General features: G+C 48.7%; 2 protein-coding genes across 4 annotated transcripts in view; one reads left to right on the top strand and one right to left on the bottom strand.

Annotated features, from left to right (window-relative positions):
* Positions 1–21173, top strand: part of LOC146010036 (uncharacterized) — a 34589-nt gene extending 13416 nt beyond the window's left edge. For 2 of the 3 annotated variants that reach the window (XM_083150862.1, XM_083150863.1), the window contains exons 4-9: positions 159–282; positions 1958–2055; positions 2218–2326; positions 13818–13915; positions 14030–14141; positions 18406–21173. In XM_083150862.1, the coding sequence (XP_083006988.1) occupies positions 159–282; positions 1958–2055; positions 2218–2326; positions 13818–13915; positions 14030–14141; positions 18406–19820 (1956 nt within the window). In that variant the 3' untranslated portion in view covers positions 19821–21173. The remainder of the gene's footprint in view (positions 1–158; positions 283–1957; positions 2056–2217; positions 2327–13817; positions 13916–14029; positions 14142–18405) is intronic. The other variant, XM_083150864.1, reaches the window with a different exon arrangement.
* The window catches only part of LOC146009536 (uncharacterized), a 783885-nt gene that overhangs the window by 277000 nt on the left and 485326 nt on the right, over positions 1–21559 (bottom strand).

Genomic DNA, 21559 nt, shown 5'->3' with positions numbered 1-21559 from the left:
CATCAGGGGATGTGACCGGAGAGGTGACAGCAGGAAATGGGGCATTATACAGTAACACCGGGGATGTGACCGGAGAGGTGACTGCTGGAAATGGGACATTATACAGTAACCCCGGGGGATGTGTCTGTGTGATGACTGTATCACTGTGTGTGTGTCAGGTTCCTATAAGGAGTCAGGATGTAACTGTCTATCTCTCCATGGAGGAGTGGGAGTATATAAAGGGGCACAAGGATCTGTACAAGGATGTGATGATGGAGAATTACCGGCCCCTCACATCACTGGGTAAGAAAAAACTTAATTTATTGTAAAGGAAAGAGGAGATTTAAAAACTGACACATACACATCATTTGGTAATTCTTCTAATCCGTGTACTCAGTGACTGTGTGTCTCCTACAGATGGGCCCAGTAACAGAGATACCCCAGAGAGATGTCCCCGTCCTCTGTATTCCCAGGATAATCACATATATACAATGTCCTCAGTCACTGCGTGTCTCCTACAGATGGGCCCAGTAACAGAGATACCCCAGAGAGATGTCCCCGTCCTCTGTATTCCCAGGATAATCACATATATACCATGTCCTCAGTCACTGCGTGTCTCCTACAGATGGGCCCAGTAACAGGAATATCCCAGAGAGATGTCCCCGTCCTCTGTATTCCCAGGATAATCACATATATACCATGTCCTCAGTCTCTGCGTGTCTCCTACAGATGGGCCCAGTAACAGATATACCCCAGAGAGATGTCCCCGTCCTCTGTATTCCCAAGATAATCACATATATACCATGTACTCAGTCACTGAGTGTCTCCTACAGATGGGCCCAGTAACAGAGATACCCCAGAGAGATGTCCCCGTCCTCTGTATTCCCAGGATAATCACATATATACCATGTCCTCAGTCACTGTGTGTCTCCCTACAGATGGGCCCAGTAACAGAGATACCCCAGAGATATGTCCCCGTCCTCTGTATTCCCAAGATAATCACATATATACCATGTACTCAGTCACTGAGTGTCTCCTACAGATGGGCCCAGTAACAGAGATACCCCAGAGAGATGTCCCCGTCCTCTGTATTCCCAGGATAATCACATATATACCATGTCCTCAGTCACTGTGTGTCTCCTACAGATGGGCCCAGTAACAGGAATATCCCAGAGAGATGTCCCCGTCCTCTGTATTCCCAGGATAATCACATATATACCATGTCCTCAGTCTCTGCGTGTCTCCTACAGATGGGCCCAGTAACAGATATACCCCAGAGAGATGTCCCCGTCCTCTGTATTCCCAGGATAATCACATATATACCATGTCCTCAGTCACTGCGTGTCTCCTACTGATGGACCCAGAAACAGAGATACCCCAGAGAGATGTCCCCGTCCTCTGTATTCCCAGGATAATCACATATATACCATGTCCTCAGTCACTGTGTGTCTCCTACAGATGGGCCAGTAACAGGAATACCCCAGAGAGATGTCCCCGTCCTCTTTATTCCCAGGATAATCACATATATACAATGTCCTCAGTCACTGCGTGTCTCCTACAGATGGGCCCAGTAACAGAGATACGCCAGAGAGATGTCCCCATCCTCTGTATTCCCAGGATAATCACATATATACCATGTCCTCAGTCACTGTGTGTCTCCCTACAGATGGGCCCAGTAACAGAGATACCCCAGAGATATGTCCCCGTCCTCTGTATTCCCAAGATAATCACATATATACCATGTACTCAGTCACTGAGTGTCTCCTACAGATGGGCCCAGTAACAGAGATACCCCAGAGAGATGTCCCCGTCCTCTGTATTCCCAGGATAATCACATATATACCATGTCCTCAGTCACTGTGTGTCTCCTACAGATGGGCCCAGTAACAGGAATATCCCAGAGAGATGTCCCCGTCCTCTGTATTCCCAGGATAATCACATATATACCATGTCCTCAGTCACTGTGTGTCTCCTACAGATGGGCCCAGTAACAGAGATACCCCAGAGAGATGTCCCCGTCCTCTGTATTCCCAGCACTGTACAGAGGAGACTCGCAGGACCCCACAGGAGGATCAGGTAGGTGGGATATAGGGTCTCCTCAATATACTAAAGTGACTGCCACTATATGATCTATATGGAAGCTGTGTTTGTCTTATTTACTGGAATTATTCTACTGAAATGGAATTCAATTAAAGAAGGCTTTTCTAAACTTATATTATTGTTTTCTGGGTTTCTTAGGGGGAAGATATGACTGATGATAAAGCAGAAAGTATAGACGGAGAAGAAAGTCTATCTGTGAGTGATGATCAGTGTGAGGAGGAGGAAATCCCTACAGATACCAGCACAGGTCAGTAATAATCTCTTATTACAGAGAGTCACATATTCTCCTTGTTCTGTCACTACAGCAGCCTCTTATCCTACACCCTCCTCTGTCAGTACAGACTAATGAGGGCAATGTATCTGCCCAGTGGGGGAGTCAGGAGCCACCAGCTCCTATTATACTCCTGCTTTCCCCTCACATCATGTCACTGTGTGTTACCAGCCCAGAGATCTGACCAGTCTCCTCCCCACACTCTCTGGTGTATCTCATACATCAGCAGCCATCAGCCCCTATTATACTCCTGCTCTCCCCCTCACATCATGTCACTGTGTGTTACCAGCCCAGAGATCTGACCAGTCTCCTCCCCACACTCTCTGGTGTATCTCATACATCAGGAGCCATCAGCCCCTATTATACTCGTGCTCTCCCCCTCACATCATGTCACTGTGTGTTACCAGCCCAGAGATCTGACCAGTCTCCTCCCCGCACTCTCTGGTGTATCTCATACATCAGGAGCCATCAGCCCCTATTATACTCCTGCTCTCCTCACATCATGTCACTGTGTGTTACCAGCCCAGAGATCTGACCAGTCTCCTCCCCGCACTCTCTGGTGTATCTCATACATCAGGAGCCATCAGCCCCTATTATACTCCTGCTCTCCTCACATCATGTCACTGTGTGTTACCAGCCCAGAGATCTGACCAGTCTCCTCCCCACACTCTCTGGTGTATCTCATACATCAGGAACCATCAGCCCCTATTATACTCCTGCTCTCCCCCTCACATCATGTCACTGTGTGTTACCAGCCCAGACATCTGACCAGTCTCCTCCCCACACTCTCTGGTGTATCTCATACATCAGGAACCATCAGCCCCTATTATACTCCTGCTCTCCCCCTCACATCATGTCACTGTGTGTTACCAGCCCAGAGATCTGACCAGTCTCCTCCCCACACTCTCTGGTGTATCTCATACATCAGGAGCTATCAGCCCCTATTATACTCCTGCTCTCCCCACACATCATGTCACTGTGTGTTACCAGCCCAGAGAGCTATTGCCTGTATGAGGTAATGCTTTAGGTACATGGAGGTGTGGAATAGCTCGTACTGGACATACTAGGAATATGTGCACCCTGCTGATAGATGTGTGTGCACTGGCACCTGCTGGCTGTGATAGGTAGTGCAAACCAGTAACCTCAGTACCAGAACTGCACCCCAATGTATGCAGACAGTGGAAACAGATGTTTGCACGTCAGTAGCTGCCTGAAGTGTTATTGTACAGCTGCAGAAAATGCATATTGCAGGCAGAGAGTACACTGGGGTAGTGAAGGCTTACACACCACCGGACTGGATGCTGGAAGCAATGGAACACTCAAAGCTGAATACTGAGTAAATGCAGGGAGCAGCAGGAGAGCGGAAGCTGAGTACTGGAAGCTAGCAGGAGACTTTAAGTACACAATAAAAAGTGGAGAGGTCAGGCGTGCTGGAGCACAAAGGACTGTGTGGTAATATGTGACTTGGAGCGGACCACTGCAATGGTAAACTTGGACCGGATGGATTAGTAAGAACACAGCAAGATAACTGTGCAGGTGAGCAGCCTGGATGATAGCAGCATCAGCAATAAGGAGACAGGATCTGATTACATACAAGCTGAACTGGCAGTGAGCTGGTGCCAGGGGAATGGTTTATATAGGTCTCACTGCACTGGGATTGGATGCTCAAGTCATGTGAGAGATAGTGGCCAGAATACCAGTCAGACTAAGCTGACTTTTATCACCGAGGGGAGAAAAATAATTTGATGGTCAGCTACGATCGAATGGTTTCTGTCCCGTTCGGCTGCCGCATGCGAGAGGATTGTGTTTGCGTACACATCCCCTCACATGCTAGAGAGGGAATTCGGGTGCCTGCGGGGGGTAGGCGGGGCTCAGCCTGGCATATACTGGTGTATTTATTTTTAGGAAGACATCAGGGGCCACAGGGCTAACCGTTCCATTCCAGCACCAGAAAGGTTAAACTTCTTCCTGCCTCCCAGGCAGCCAGGCTCCTCCCCTCCTCTACCCCGCCTCCAAGCTGGCCATTCAGTTTTGTTTTTTTTTGGTGCTGGCAGGAGCCACATACGCTTTTCAGCCTTGCTTCTTTTAAATCTTTATAATTTTTTTTTATGTATTTCTCACACTGATTAGGAGTCAGTGACAGGGCAGCGGCTCTGGGGGTCTTTTAGGCACCCGCGCTGCTGCTCCATCACCCGGGCCCGTCAGCCGCACATCACTCAGTACAGACTAATGAGGGCAATGTATCTGCCCAGTGGGGGAGTCAGGATCCATCAGCCCCTATTATACTCCTGCTCTCCCCTCACATCATGTCACTGTGTGTTACCAGCCCAGAGATCTGACCAGTCTCCTCCCCACACTCTCTGGTGTATCTCATATATCAGGAGCCATCAGCCCCTATTATACTCCTGCTCTCCCCTCACATCATGTCACTGTGTGTTACCAGCCCAGAGATATCACCAGTCTCCTACCCACACTCTCTGGTGTATCTCATACATCAGGAGCCATCAGCCCCTATTATACTCCTGCTTCCCCGTCACATCATGTCACTGTGTGTTACCAGCCCAGAGATCTGCCCAGTCTCCTCCCCACACTCTCTGGTGTATCTCATACATCAGCAGCCATCAGCCCCTATTATACTCCTGCTCTCCCCCTCTCATCATGTCACTGTGTGTTACCAGCCCAGAGATCTGACCAGTATCCTCCCCACACTCTCTGGTGTATCTCATACATCAGGAGCCATCAGCCCCTATTATACTCCTGCTCTCCCCTCACATCATGTCACTGTGTGTTACCAGCCCAGAGATATCACCAGTCTCCTACCCACACTCTCTGGTGTATCTCATACATCAGGAGCCATCAGCCCCTATTATACTCCTGCTTCCCCGTCACATCATGTCACTGTGTGTTACCAGCCCAGAGATCTGCCCAGTCTCCTCCCCACACTCTCTGGTGTATCTCATACATCAGCAGCCATCAGCCCCTATTATACTCCTGCTCTCCCCCTCTCATCATGTCACTGTGTGTTACCAGCCCAGAGATCTGACCAGTATCCTCCCCACACTCTCTGGTGTATCTCATACATCAGGAGCCATCAGCCCCTATTATACTCCTGCTCTCCCCTCACATCATGTCACTGTGTTACCAGCCCAGATATCTGACCAGTCTCCAACCCACACTCTCTGGTGTATCTCATACATCAGGAGCCATCAGCCCCTATTATACTCCTGCTCTCCCCTCACATCATGTCACTGTGTGTTACCAGCCCAGAGATATCACCAGTCTCCTACCCACACTCTCTGGTGTATCTCATACATCAGGAGCCATCAGCCCCTATTATACTCCTGCTTCCCCGTCACATCATGTCACTGTGTGTTACCAGCCCAGAGATCTGCCCAGTCTCCTCCCCACACTCTCTGGTGTATCTCATACATCAGCAGCCATCAGCCCCTATTATACTCCTGCTCTCCCCCTCTCATCATGTCACTGTGTGTTACCAGCCCAGAGATCTGACCAGTATCCTCCCCACACTCTCTGGTGTATCTCATACATCAGGAGCCATCAGCCCCTATTATACTCCTGCTTCCCCGTCACATCATGTCACTGTGTGTTACCAGCCCAGAGATCTGACCAGTCTCCTCCCCACACTCTCTGGTGTATCTCATACATCAGCAGCCATCAGCCCCTATTATACTCCTGCTCTCCCCCTCTCATCATGTCACTGTGTGTTACCAGCCCAGAGATCTGACCAGTATCCTCCCCACACTCTCTGGTGTATCTCATACATCAGGAGCCATCAGCCCCTATTATACTCCTGCTCTCCCCTCACATCATGTCACTGTGTGTTACCAGCCCAGAGATCTGACCAGTCTCCTCCCCACACTCTCTGGTGTATCTCATACATCAGGACCCATCAGCCCCTATTATACTCCTGCTCTCCCCTCACATCATGTCACTGTGTGTTACCAGCCCAGAGATCTGACCAGTCTCCTCCCCACACTCTCTGGTGTATCTCATACATCAGGAGCCATCAGCCCCTATTATACTCCTGCTCTCCCCTCACATCATGTCACTGTGTGTTACCAGCCCAGAGATCTGACCAGTCTCCTCCCCACACTCTCTGGTGTATCTCATACATCAGGAGCCATCAGCCCCTATTATACTCCTGCTCTCCCCTCACATCATGTCACTGTGTGTTACGAGCCCAGAGATCTGACCAGTCTCCTCCCCACACTCTCTGGTGTATCTCATACATCAGGAGCCATCAGCCCCTATTATACTCCTGCTCTCCCCTCACATCATGTCACTGTGTGTTACCAGCCCAGAGATCTGACCAGTCTCCTCCCCACACTCTCTGGTGTATCTCATACATCAGGAGCCATCAGCCCCTATTATACTCCTGCTCTCCCCCTCACATCATGTCACTGTGTGTTACGAGCCCAGAGATCTGACCAGTCTCCTCCCCACACTCTCTGGTGTATCTCATACATCAGGAGCCATCAGCCCCTATTATACTCCTGCTCTCCCCTCACATCATGTCACTGTGTGTTACGAGCCCAGAGATCTGACCAGTCTCCTCCCCACACTCTCTGGTGTATCTCATACATCAGGACCCATCAGCCCCTATTATACTCCTGCTCTCCCCCTAACATCATGTCACTGTGTGTTACCAGCCCAGAGATCTGACCAATCTCCTCCCCACACTCTCTGGTATATCTCATACATCAGGACCCATCAGCCCCTATTATACTCCTGCTCTCCCCTCACATCATGTCACTGTGTGTTACGAGCCCAGAGATCTGACCAGTCTCCAACCCACACTCTCTGGTGTATCTCATACATCAGCAGCCATCAGCCCCTATTATACTCCTGCTTCCCTTGCTTCTTTTAAATCTTTATAATTTTTTTAAATGTATTTCTCACACTGACTAGGAGTCAGTGACAGGGCAGCGGCTCTGGGGGTCTGGGGGTGCAGCAATACAGCCTCCTCTCTGGAGCCGGCGTGGGCCAGGTCCCTTCCTCAGGATGCTGGTGCACCGTTGTGGCAGAACCAAGGTGGACTTGATGGCATCATGCCTCTACCACTGAGTCACCCTGTACGGGTCCAGGTCTCGCGACACAGCGGCTTTCCCTGTCCACCCCATGGCAGATGTGTGCCTTTCACCTGCACCATCCCTGTAGCCTGCGAGGCTATCCGCGTCTCCGGCGTTAGCCCCCCTGTGGTGGAGCCCTGGGGGGGCACACGCCTTATTTGTCTGTCTAGTGTTCACTCTAGCACCCTGCTCCCATGTAAAATCCTATTAGTTCCTCCTTTCTGCTACGCCCCCTTCTCGCTTCCCGGCAGGCGGGACATTGAATCCCGCCTGCATGTTCTCGGTCATGCTCGACTGCCGTGACCCTCACATTGAATACCCCCCTTCGACTGGTAGCCAGGGACTTCAGTCAAGGGGGCCCCTTCCATTTGGCCCCGTCTCCATCAAAGTATTGATTTGGAGGAGGAGGAGGTGGGGCAACTGCCTTACAACTGGCATGATAATAAGGATGATATCCCATGAAGGGGGGAGACGCCTAGTCACACATTTTATGGAAGCGGCCTGGGTAAACTTAAGGTACACTGATGCTCTCCAAATTGTCGTTTCAGGGTGGCATCTCCTACTATACATCCAAGTCTGCTCCTTCCGATTCCGTTTCCTCACCAGTACTGTCCTCTTTTGGCTTTGATGACCTGACTTTCTAACAAGTTTTTCTCTCTTAGTAGTCTGCACTATGCTGTGGGCTTGGAAAATCCACATCTATTCTAGTGGTGTGAACGAAAAGTTGTTCATTCTTCTTGTTTCTTGATCGTCCTCCAGGGAGTTTGAATTCCAACTTAAATACACTTCTCAATTTATTTCCAACAACTTTGGACCATTCTTCAATGGGATTGAACCTTGTTACAAGATGTGCTGCTTGTTCAGCCACCGTTTTCATCCACGTGGGATCTTAATTTGCTCCTCTAGGTTCTCCATCAGGCTTCACTTGAGCTGCCGTAATCAGTGGATCTTCAGTTTGGTACTTGGAAGCTGGTCTTCCGTATGACCAGTGGCGGCTCCAGAGGTGGGGTTGCAGCACTGTTCAAAATTCAAATAGGGGAGCCACACACACTGACACCAACTGTCATTCCTAACTGACCCACTGGCAGTTGGTGTGGATCCTCTGAATGTTTGAACTGTGCTGGATCCACCACTGACTATGACCATTGCCTCATCTTGGCATATTTCTGTTTGCTGGCTTTGTCTTGCAGGTTGCCTTTTCTCATATCTATAACAAAATAATTTGGTACTCTTTACCTAGAAGGGCGCCAGCGATTGAAATCGCGGTCGTCGGGGGTAAAAATCGCGGGCATCGCGGGTAAATCGGGATGCCCGCGATGACCGCGATTTTCCCATAGGGAACAATGTTAAAACGGCAGATTGACCGCGATTTTACTGTTAAATGCCTCAATGGACCCGATTTGGGGCCAAATAGGCCAAATTAACCCTTAAATGTCCCCCTAAATTTTTAACGCCACCCCACGATCCACGCCAACCCGAAGCGTGGCGAGCGCAGCGGTACGCGTCCTCCGACCTTTTCATGCCCTACTATCCACTAGGGCGTGGTGTGAGAATATAATAGTGTGGCGAGCGCAGCGAGCCACCGAGCCCGAAGCGTGGCGAGCGCACGCGGATACCTTCACAGGTAGACGCGTCCCCTCGCGGGCTTCACAGGTGTCCGCCTCGCCACGGACACCTGTGAAGCCCGCGAGGGGACGCGCATAACTGTGAAGGTATCCGCGTCCCCTCGCTGCGCTCGCCACGCTTCGGGCTCGGTGGCTCGCTGCGCTCGCCACACTATTATATTCTCACACCACGCCCTAGTGGATTGTAGGGCATGAAAAGGTCGGAGGACGCGTACCGCCGCCCCTCGCGGGCTCGCTGCGCTCGCCACGCTTCGGGTTGGCGTGGATCGTGGGGTGGCGTTAAAAATTTGGGGGGACATTTAAGGGTTAATGGGCTCTGTGGCCCATTTAACATTGATTCCTATGGCCAAATCGGGTGGATTGAGCCATTTAACTGTAAAATCGGGTCCATCGCGCCTTTTAACATTGATTCCTATGGGAAATCGGGAGCATCGCGTCGCGGGTACATTTATGGCCGGCCGCGACGCGACCGACACGATTTCCATGTTTAACATTGGTTTCAATGGGAAATCGCGGGCATCACGTCGGTCGCGTCGCGGCCATACATAAATGTACCCGCGATGCCCGCGACGGCCGCCCTTCTAGGTAAAGAGTACCAATAATTTTTATCCATATGGTTCCTAAGTTCCAGCCGAGAGTTTCTTTCGACCTCAGAGGAAATCGAATTTCTAGTTTTTCCCTAGACTTCCAGGATGACCTACCTCTATTAAACATTGTCTAAACTCTTTTGAGTTCGTAAGGCGATACTTCTATTGCTGCACAGGTTATCTGTTTGTTCTTTACCATACACAGAAACGTGTCCTCTTAAGCAGGCTGGAGGACATTGCGTTCCATCCCTCACACTCAGCATGCAAGGTTTTGTCTCAATCATTGTCCCGTTTTTTTGATTCTAACCGTTTTATTGGGTTCCTCCTTCTCCTTCCAGGCCTATTGGGAGTTGCGGTGGGGAGGAGCTTATATTTACTGATATAGGTTTTGTGTCCGCTCCTAGGTCCTCATCTGCAATCCAGTTTCCTCCAGCCTGCTTTACAGAGAAAGATTCAACAGTGACCAAAGTTCCTTTTTTCTCCTTATTTAATGAGGTTGCTGATGTTCCCGTTTATTAAGTTGTAACATATGAATCATACTTGATAGGGAGCCATTGCTGCTTTCCCTCTCATACTATAAGTTACTTTGTTCACATCTCCTGTGATACCCAAATAGTCACTGTGTGTCTCCTACAGATGGACCAGGTAACAGAGATACCCCAGAGAGATGTCCCCGTCCTCTGTATTCCCAGGATAATCACATATATACCATGTCCTCAGTCACTGCGTGTCTCCTACAGATGGGCCCAGTAACAGAGATACCCCAGAGAGATGTCCCCGTCCTCTGTATTCCCAGGATAATCACATATATACCATGTCCTCAGTCACTGTGTATCTCCTACAGATGGGCCCAGTAACAGAGATACCCCAGAGAGATGTCCCCGTCCTCTGTATTCCCAGGATAATCACATATATACCATGTCCTCAGTCACTGTGTATCTCCTACAGATGGGCCCAGTAACAGAGATACCCCAGAGAGATGTCCCCGTCCTCTGTATTCCCAGGATAATCACATATATACCATGTCCTCAGTCACTGCGTGTCTCCTACAGATGGGCCCAGTAACAGAGATACCCCAGAGAGATGTCCCCGTCCTCCGTATTCCCAGGATAATCACATATATACCATGTCCTCAGTCACTGCGTGTCTCCTACAGATGGGGCCAGTAACAGAGATACCCCAGAGAGTTGTTCCTTCCTCTGTATTCCCAGGATAATCACATATATACCATGTCCTCAGTCACTGTGTGTCTCCTACAGATGGGCCTAGTAACAGAGATACCCCAGAGAGATGTCCCCGTCCTCTGTATTCCCAGGATAATCACATATATACCATGTCCTCAGTCACTGCGTGTCTCCTACAGATGAGCCCAGTAACAGAGATACCCCAGAGAGATGTCCCCGTCCTCTGTATTCCCAGGATAATCACATATATACCATGTACTCAGTCACTGCGTGTCTCCTACAGATGGGCCCAGTAACAGAGATACCCCAGAGAGATGTCCCCGTCCTCCGTATTCCCAGGATAATCACATATATACCATGTCCTCAGTCACTGCGTGTCGCCTACAGATGGGGCCAGTAACAGAGATACCCCAGAGAGTTGTTCCTTCCTCTGTATTCCCAGGATAATCACATATATACCATGTCCTCAGTCACTGTGTGTCTCCTACAGATGGGCCTAGTAACAGAGATACCCCAGAGAGATGTCCCCGTCCTCTGTATTCCCAGGATAATCACATATATACCATGTCCTCAGTCACTGCGTGTCTCCTACAGATGAGCCCAGTAACAGAGATACCCCAGAGAGATGTCCCCGTCCTCTGTATTCCCAGGATAATCACATATATACCATGTACTCAGTCACTGCGTGTCTCCTACAGATGGGCCCAGTAACAGAGATACCCCAGAGAGATGTCCCCGTCCTCCGTATTCCCAGGATAATCACATATATACCATGTCCTCAGTCACTGCGTGTCGCCTACAGATGGGGCCAGTAACAGAGATACCCCAGAGAGTTGTTCCTTCCTCTGTATTCCCAGGATAATCACATATATACCATGTCCTCAGTCACTGTGTGTCTCCTACAGATGGGCCTAGTAACAGAGATACCCCAGAGTGATGTCCCTGTCCTCTGTATTCCCAGGATAATCACATATATACCATGTCCTCAGTCACTGTGTGTCTCCTACAGATGGGCCCAGTAACAGAGATACCCCAGAGAGATGTCCCCGTCCTCTGTATTCCCAGGATAATCACATTGTATATAATGTCCTCAGTCACTGCGTGTCTCCTACAGATGGGCCCAGTAACAGAGATACCCCAGAGAGATGTCCCCGTCCTCTGTATTCCCAGGATAATCACATATATACAATGTCCTCAGTCACTGTGTGTCTCCTACAGATGGGCCCAGTAACAGAGATCCCCCAGAGAGATGTCCCCATCCTCTGTATTCCCAGGATAATCACATATAAACAATGTCCTCAGTCACTGTGTCTCCTACAGATGGGCCTAGTAACAGAGATACCCCAGAGAGATGTCCCCGTCCTCTGTATTCCCAGGATAATCACATATATACCATGTCCTCAGTCACTGCGTGTCTCCTACAGATGGGCCCAGTAACAGAGATACCCCAGAGAGATGTCCCCGTCCTCTGTATTCCCAGGATAATCACATATATACCATGTCCTCAGTCACTGTGTGTCTCCTACAGATGGGCCCAGTAACAGAGATACCCCAGAGAGATGTCCCTGTCCTCTGTATTCCCAGGATAATCACATATATACCATGTCCTCAGTCACTGCATGTCTCCTACAGATGGGCCAGTAACAGAGATACCCCAGAGAGATGTCCCCGTCCTCTGTATTCCCAGGATAATCACATATATACCATGTCCTCAGTCACTGCGTGTCTCCTACAGATGGGCCCAGTAACAGAGATCCCCCAGAGAGATGTCCCCATCCTCTGTATTCCCAGGATAATCACATATAAACAATGTCCTCAGTCACTGTGTCTCCTACAGATGGGCCTAGTAACAGAGATACCCCAGAGAGATGTCCCCGTCCTCTGTATTCCCAGGATAATCACATATATACCATGTCCTCAGTCACTGCGTGTCTCCTACAGATGGGCCCAGTAACAGAGATACCCCAGAGAGATGTCCCCGTCCTCTGTATTCCCAGGATAATCACATATATACCATGTCCTCAGTCACTGTGTGTCTCCTACAGATGGGCCCAGTAACAGAGATACCCCAGAGAGATGTCCCTGTCCTCTGTATTCCCAGGATAATCACATATATACCATGTCCTCAGTCACTGCATGTCTCCTACAGATGGGCCAGTAACAGAGATACCCCAGAGAGATGTCCTCGTCCTCTGTATTCCCAGGATAATCACATATATACCATGTCCTCAGTCACTGTGTGTCTCCTACAGATGGGGCCAGTAACAGAGATACCCCAGAGAGATGTCCTCATCCTCTGTATTCCCAGGATAATCACATATATACCATGTCCTCAGTCACTGTGTGTCTCCTACAGATGGGCCCAGTAACAGAGATACCCCAGAGAGATGTCCCCCGTCCTCTGTATTCCCAGGATAATCACATATATACCATGTCCTCAGTCACTGCGTGTCTCCTACAGATGGGCCCAGTAACAGTGATACCCCAGAGAGATGTCCCCGTCCTCTGTATTCCCAGGATAATCACATATATACCATGTCCTCAGTCACTGCGTGTCTCCTACAGATGGGGCCAGTAACAGAGATATCCCAGAGAGATGTCCCCGTCCTCTGTATTCCCAGGATAATCACATATATACCATGTCCTCAGTCACTGCGTGTCTCCTACAGATGGGCTCAGTAACAGAGATACCCCAGAGAGATGTCCCCGTCCTCTGTATTCCCAGGATAATCACATATATACCATGTCCTCAGTCACTGCGTGTCTCCTACAGATGGGGCCAGTAACAGAGATACCCCAGAGATATGTCCCCGTCCTCTGTATTCCCAGGATAATCACATATATACCATGTCCTCAGTCACTGCGTGTCTCCTACAGATGGGCCCAGTAACAGAGATACCCCAGAGAGATGTCCCCGTCCTCTGTATTCCCAGGATAATCACATATATACAATGTCCTCAGTCACTGCGTGTCTCCTACAGATGGGCCCAGTAACAGAGATACCCCAGAGAGATGTCCCCGTCCTCTGTATTCCCAGCACTGTACAGAGGAGACTGACAGGACCCCACAGGAGGATCAGGTAGGTGGGATTTAGGGTCTCCCCAATATACAAAAGGAGAAGCTTTGCAGATGTCTACTCTAAAAATTAAACTTTTTTTTAATTAAATCATTTTTTTCTTTTTTTCTTTCAAAGGGTGAAGATCTAACTGATATTAATATTGGAGCTAATTGTTTGGAAGAAGAGACCGATATAAGTGGTGATCAGCAGTGTAAGGAAGAGGTAACCCCTACAGATACCAGCACAGGTGAGGAATAATCACAAATCAGAAGAGACTCACATAGTTTCCTTATTCAGTCACTACAGCAGCCTCTTATCCTACACCCTCCTTTGTCCGTACAGCGTAAAATATTATTGCCTGAATTTTTGGGGAAATTAGGATCTATATGCCCCTATAAGATTACTGCCCTCCTCACATCATGTCACTGTGTGTTACCAGCCCAGGGATCTGACCAGTCTCCTCCCCACACTCTCTGGTGTATCTCATACATCAGGATCCATCAGCCCCTATTATACTCCTGCTCTCCCCCTCACATCATGTCACTGTGTGTTACCAGCCCAGAGATCTGACCAGTCTCCTCCCCACACTCTCTGGTGTATCTCATACATCAGGAGCCATCAGCCCCTATTATACTCCCGCTCTCCCCTCACATCATGTCACTGTGTGTTACCAGCCCAGAGATCTGACCAGTCTCCTCCCCACACTCTCTGGTGTATCTCATACATCAGGAGCCATCAGCCCCTATTATACTCCCGCTCTCCCCTCACATCATGTCACTGTGTGTTACCAGCCCAGAGATCTGACCAGTCTTCTCCCCACACTCTCTGGTGTATCTCATACACCAGGAGCCATCAGCCCCTATTATACTCCTGCTCTCCCCTCTCATCATGTCACTGTGTGTTACCAGCCCAGAGATCTGACCAGTCTCCTCCCCACACTCTCTGGTGTATCTCATACATCAGGATCCATCAGCCCCTATTATACTCCTGCTCTCCCCCTCACATCATGTCACTGTGTGTTACCAGAGATCTGACCAGTCTCCTCCCCACACTCTCTGGTGTATCTCATACATCAGGATCCATCAGCCCCTATTATACTCCTGCTCTCCCCTCACATCATGTCACTGTGTGTTACTAGCCCAGAGATCTGACCAGTCTCCTCCCCACACTCTCTGGTGTATCTCATACATCAGGAGCCATCAGCCCCTATTATACTCCTGCTCTCCCCCTCACATCATGTCACTGTGTGTTACCAGCCCAGAGATCTGACCAGTCTCCTCCCCACACTCTCTGGTGTATCTCATACATCAGGAGCCATCAACCCCTATTCTACTCCTGCTCTCCCCCTCACAACATATCACTGTGTGTTACCAGCACAGAGATCTGACCAGTCTCCTCCCCACACTCTCTGCTGTATCTCATACATCAGGTGCCATCAGCCCCTATTATACTCCTGCTCTCCCCCTCACATCATGTCACTGTGTGTTACCAGCCCAGGGATCTGACCAGTCTCCTCCTCACACTCTCTGGTGTATATCATACATCAGGAGCCATCAGTCCCTGTTATACTTGCGCTCCCTCTCACATCATGTCACTGTGGGTTACCAGCCCAGAGATCTGACCAGTCTCCTCCCCCCACTGTCTGGTGTATCTCATACATCAGGATCCATCAGCCCCTATTATACTCCTGCTCTCCCCTCACATCATGTCACTGTGTGTTACTAGCCCAGAGATCTGACCAGTCTCCTCCCCACACTCTCTGGTGTATCTCATACATCAGTAGCCATCAGTCCCTATTATACTCCTGCTCTCCCCCTCACATCATGTCACTGTGTGTTACCAGCCCAGAGATCTTACCAGTCTCCTCCCTACACTCTCTGGTGTATCTCATACATCAGGTGCCATCAGCCCCTATTATACTCCTGCTCACCCCCTCACATCATGTCACTGTGTTACCAGAGATCTGACCAGTCTCCTCCCCGCACTCTCTGGTGTATCTCATACATCAGGATCCATCAGGCCCTATTATACTCCTGCTCTCCCCCTCACATCATGTCACTGTGTGTTACCAGCCCAGAGATCTGACCTGTCTCCTCCCCGCACTCTCTGGTGTATCTCATACATCAGGATCCATCAGCCCCTATTATACTCCTGCTCTCCCCCTCACATCATGTCACTGTGTGTTACCAGAGATCTGACCAGTCTCCTGCCCACACTCTCTGGTGTATCTCATACATCAGGATCCATCAGCCCCTATTATACTCCTGCTCTCCCCTCACATCATGTCACTGTGTGTTACTAGCCCAGAGATCTGACCAGTCTCCTCCCCACACTCTCTGGTGTATCTCATACATCAGGAGCCATCAACCCCTATTCTACTCCTGCTCTCCCCCTCACAACATATCACTGTGTGTTACCAGCACAGAGATCTGACCAGTCTCCTCCCCACACTCTCTGCTGTATCTCATACATCAGGTGCCATCAGCCCCTATTATACTCCTGCTCGCCCCCTCACATCATATTGCTGTGTGTTACCAGCCCAGAGATCTGACCAGTCTCCTCCTCACACTCTCTGGTGTATCTCATACATCAGTAGCCATCAGTCCCTATTATACTCCTGCTCTCCCCCTCACATCATGTCACTGTGTTACCAGAGATCTGACCAGTCTCCTCCCTGCACTCTCTGGTGTATCTCATACATCAGGATCCATCAGCCCCTATTATACTCCTGCTCTCCCCCTCACATGTCACTGTGTGTTACCAGCCCAGAGATCTGACCAGTCTCTTCCTCACACTCTCTGGTGTATCTCATACATCAGGAGCCATCAGCCCCTATTATACTCCTGCTCTCCCCCTCACATCATGTCACTGTGTGTTACCAGCCCAGAGATCTGACCAGTCTCCTCCCCACACTCTCTGGTGTATCTCATACATCAGGAGACATCAGCCGCTATTATACTCCTGCTCTCCCCTCACATCATGTCACTGTGTGTTACCAGCCCAGAGATCTGACCAGTCTCCTCCCCACACTCTCTGGTGTATCTCATACATCAGGAGCCATCAGCCCCTATTATACTCCTGCTCTCCCCCTCACATCATGTCACTGTGTGTTACCAGAGATCTGACCAGTCTCCTCCCCACACTCTCTGGTGTATCTCATACATCAGGAGACATCAGCCGCTATTATACTCCTGCTCTCCCCTCACATCATGTCACTGTGTGTTACCAGCCCAGAGATCTGACCTGTCTCCTCCCCGCACTCTCTGGTGTATCTCATACATCAGGAGCCATCAGCCCCTATTATACTCCTGCTCTCCCCCTCACATCATGTCACTGTGTGTTACCAGCCCAGAGATCTGACCAGTCTCTTCCTCACACTCTCTGGTGTATCTCATACATCAGGTGCCATCAGCCCCTATTATACTCCTGCTCACCCCCTCACATCATGTCACTGTGTTACCAGAGATCTGACCAGTCTCCTCCCCGCACTCTCTGGTGTATCTCATACATCAGGATCCATCAGCCCCTATTATACTCCTGCTCTCCCCCTCACATCATGTCACTGTGTGTTACCAGCCCAGAGATCTGACCAGTCTCTTCCTCACACTCTCTGGTGTATCTCATACATCAGGAGCCATCAGCCCCTATTATACTCCTGCTCTCCCCCTCACATCATGTCACTGTGTGTTACCAGCCCCGAGATCTGACCAGTCTCCTCCCCGCACTCTCTGGTGTATCTCATACATCAGGTACCATCAGCCCCTATTATACTCCTGCTCTCCCCCTCACATCATGTCACTGTGTGTTACCAGCCCAGAGATCTGACCAGTCTCCTCCCCTCACTCTGGTGTATCTCATACATCAGGAGCCATCAGCCCCTATTATACTCCTGCTCTCCCCCTCACATCATGTCACTGTGTGTTACCAGCCCCGAGATCTGACCAGTCTCCTCCCCGCACTCTCTGGTGTATCTCATACATCAGGTGCCATCAGCCCCTATTATACTCCTGCTCTCCCCCTCACATCATGTCACTGTGTTACCAGAGATCTGACCAGTCTCCTCCCGCACTCTCTGGTGTATCTCATACATCAGGAGCCATCAGTCCCTGTTATACTCGCGATCTTGACCCATGTTGACCCTATTGTCGAACTAATGACTGTATACCGGTGGGAAGGTGATCAGCTCCATCATAGGGTTGAGCCTATTAGCGTCGAAGGTGCCATTTGAGTGCCAAAAATGGAACCCGAATTAAGCCAATCTCGCACCCTGGGCCATATTCGCTTAAAATCGCTTGCACCCCTATGGAGATGTGAGCAATTTTAAGCAAATTCAGTCTGCTGTAAAGTGTGCCCGGTGCCGTGATGATACGCAAGTGCGAATCATCCGTACCTAATAGGATCGACCCCCATAGACATGTTAAGTATAACTAAGTGCTGAGACATCTATGTACATCTGACCCTCAGCTGAAGCAGTTCTGTCTGTTTTTATAATGTACATCTGTTTTGTTTAGATGGGCGCACAAGCAGGAATACCTCGGAGGGAGATCTCATTGTGTCTTCAGACGATAAACTAGAAGATAAGGACATCATACAAGATCCGCAAGGAGAAAATCCCAATATCTTAATTCCACATCCAGAACTTCCCAGTGCAGATATTTCATCTGGTCCATTTAATAATGAGGAACGTTCTCCTGATAATTCAGATATTGCTACACACAGTACAGCTCAGAAAGGTGATACAGTATTATCCTGTGAATTTGGTAAGAGTTCTATAGATCAGTCAGTTTTTGTTAGGCCCCAGATATCTCATATAGATAAGAAACCATTTCCATGCTCTAAGTGTGAGAGATGTTTTAAATATAAAGCCAATCTTTTTAACCATGAGAGAAGTCACGCAGATGAGAAACCATTTTCATGCCCGAAGTGTGGGAAATGTTTTACATATATATCCAATCTTGTTAAACATGAGAAAAGTCACACAGACGAGAAACCCCTTTCATGCTCTAAGTGTGGGAAATGGTTTACATCTAAAAGCAATCTGGTTACACATGAGAAAAGTCACACAGGTGAGAGGCCATTTCCATGTTCTGAGTGTGGGAAAAGTTTTTTATGTAAATCCCATCTTGTTAAACATCTGAGAAGTCACACAGGTCATAATACTTATTCCTGCACTGAGTGTGGGAAGAGTTTTATACAGAATTCCCATCTTGTTGTACACCTGAGAAAACACACAGGTGTGAAACCATTTGAATGCTCTGAGTGTGGGAAATGTTTTATACAAAAATCCCATCTTGTTGAACATGAGAGAAATCACACAGGTGATAAACCATTTCCATGCTCCGAATGTGGGAAATGTTTTTCACACCAATCGAGTTTTATTATTCATCAGAGACTGCACACAGGTGTGAAACCATTTACATGCTCTGAGTGTGGGAAATGTTTTACAGATAAATCAAATCTTCTTAGTCATCTTAGAAGTCACACAGGTGAGAAACCATTTGCATGTTTGGAGTGTGGGAGATGTTTTACAGAAAAAACACGTCTTCTTGCTCATCAGAGAAGTCATACAGGTGAGAAACCATTTACATGCTCTGAGTGTGGGAAATGTTTTCCATTGAAAGTACGTCTACGTAAGCATCAGAGAAGTCACACAGATGGAAGGCCATTTCCATGCTCTGAGTGTGGTAAATGTTTTACAATGAAATCAGAACTTGTTAGACATGAGAAAAGTCACATAGGTGAGAAACTATTTCCGTGCTCTGAGTGTGGGAAATGTTTTACAATGAAATCAGAACTTGTTAGACATGAGAGAAGTCACACAGGTGAGAAACCATTTCCATGTCCTGAGTGTGGGAAACGTTACACAATGAAATCGAGTCTTTATAGACACCAGAAAGCTCACAAAGGAACAAGACAAAGTCAGTGAGCTGAACTACATGAAATGACGCTCTGTGCGGGCCGAATTCGCTACCCTGTCTGGTGTTTGGGGTTTGCACATGTGCAAATTTGTGTATGCGTAGACCCCCAGAGCGAAAGCCTCCAGCCATTTTTACGCTCGCCGAGGTGTTTGCTCCAGGATGGGCTGGCACGCGGCGGGCAGAGGACCACACAGCGACTTATGGGTGTGCCCATACAAAAGCTGGGCATACCCCTGCGAGCGCAGGCATGTCGATGCTTGCTCATGGTGGCCGGCTGATGTCACACGATGGCAGCACCCGCCCCGAATTCGCCCAGCTCCAGGCAGAATAACAGTAAGGCTAGGATCACTTTTTTTTGTGAAGGGGAAAAAAATCATTCAACAACTTCATGTGAGGGGATTCGGGCGGCGTTTAATTGCTCGCTAGGCTGTGAATATATGCTGCCTAGCGGACAGGTCTGAATGAGGCCCAATGTGAATACTGCGTATATGATTAATATAAATACCAAGCAGAAAAAAAAATGCCCTGGAATGGACTGGAGATATAGGGATGTATGTGTATGTGAGGTCATATAGGGGTTTATTTATGTGATGTCACATAGGAGTGCGTGTATGTGATGTCACATAGAGATGCATTTATATATGGGATGTCATATAGGGGTGCATGCATGTATGTGATGTCATATAGGGGTTTATGTATGTGATGTCATATAGGGGTTTATTTATGTGATGTCACATAGGAGTGCGTGTATGTGATGTCACATAGGGATGCATTTATATATGTGATGTCATATAGGGGTGCATGTATGTGATGTCATATAGGGGTTTATGTATGTGATGTCATATAGGGGTTTATGTATGTGATGTCATATAGGGGTGTATGTATGTGATGTCATATAGGGGTTTATTTATGTCATGTCACATAGGAGTGCAAGTATGTGATGTCACATAGGGATGCATTTATATATGTGATGTCATATAGGGGTTTATGTATGTGTTGTCATATAGGGGTGCATTTAGAGTTGGGCTCAAATGCATTTTGGGCTTCTCCTTACTGCCCATGCGTTACTTATAGGTGTAGCCATGCTGCCTGAGTGTACCTCAACCCGCGCTAAGGAGGTTCAGCCCGGCACCATGCTCAGTCTATGGAGAACATTTTGTATTTGGGCATTGGACGCAGCTTCCGTCCTATCCCTCATGGGCCTGTTATTGTCGGGTCATGGACACAATGAGGTTTTTATTTACTAAGATGGGAGTTCTATTGTAGATGAGATGTTGCTATGGGTAACAAATCAGAATCTACTTATTTATTTCGCACCTTCTAGAAGATTATAGATATTGAATAAAGCTGAATTAATAACATGCGGCCTGTAATAAATGTGTTCTTGGTGTCTCCTGACTCATGTTATAAGACTGTAATAAGCCGGGTGTTTCTAGATAAAAGACAAAGCGAAGAATTATCGGCTGCTGGGTAATCGCAGCTGAAGCAAACTAACGTGACTGCCTTTAGGAGAGGGGAAGGGGTGGGCAGAGTTACTGATGGGGGTTCACTGTTAGCCCCACCCCAAGCATGGAGGGAAAGTGGCAAATGACAGACTCTGTGCTGGCTGCACACTACACAGTAGTTACATCTGCCCCACCAGCAGCACAGCACGGTTTTGGCCATCTGCAAACATTGCAGCCTTGCTAACAGGTCTAAGTTAGGCAATATATTTGCCCCCCTCCTGTCAGCAGTGTGTGTGTGTATG

The sequence above is a fragment of the Crinia signifera genome, chromosome 6 (genome assembly GCF_055691185.1).
Source record: "Crinia signifera chromosome 6, ASM5569118v1, whole genome shotgun sequence".
NCBI classification, from domain to species: domain Eukaryota; kingdom Metazoa; phylum Chordata; class Amphibia; order Anura; family Myobatrachidae; genus Crinia; species Crinia signifera.
The sequence above is the reverse complement of the archived record's forward strand: the minus strand, read 5'-3'. Positions and strand labels throughout refer to the sequence as shown.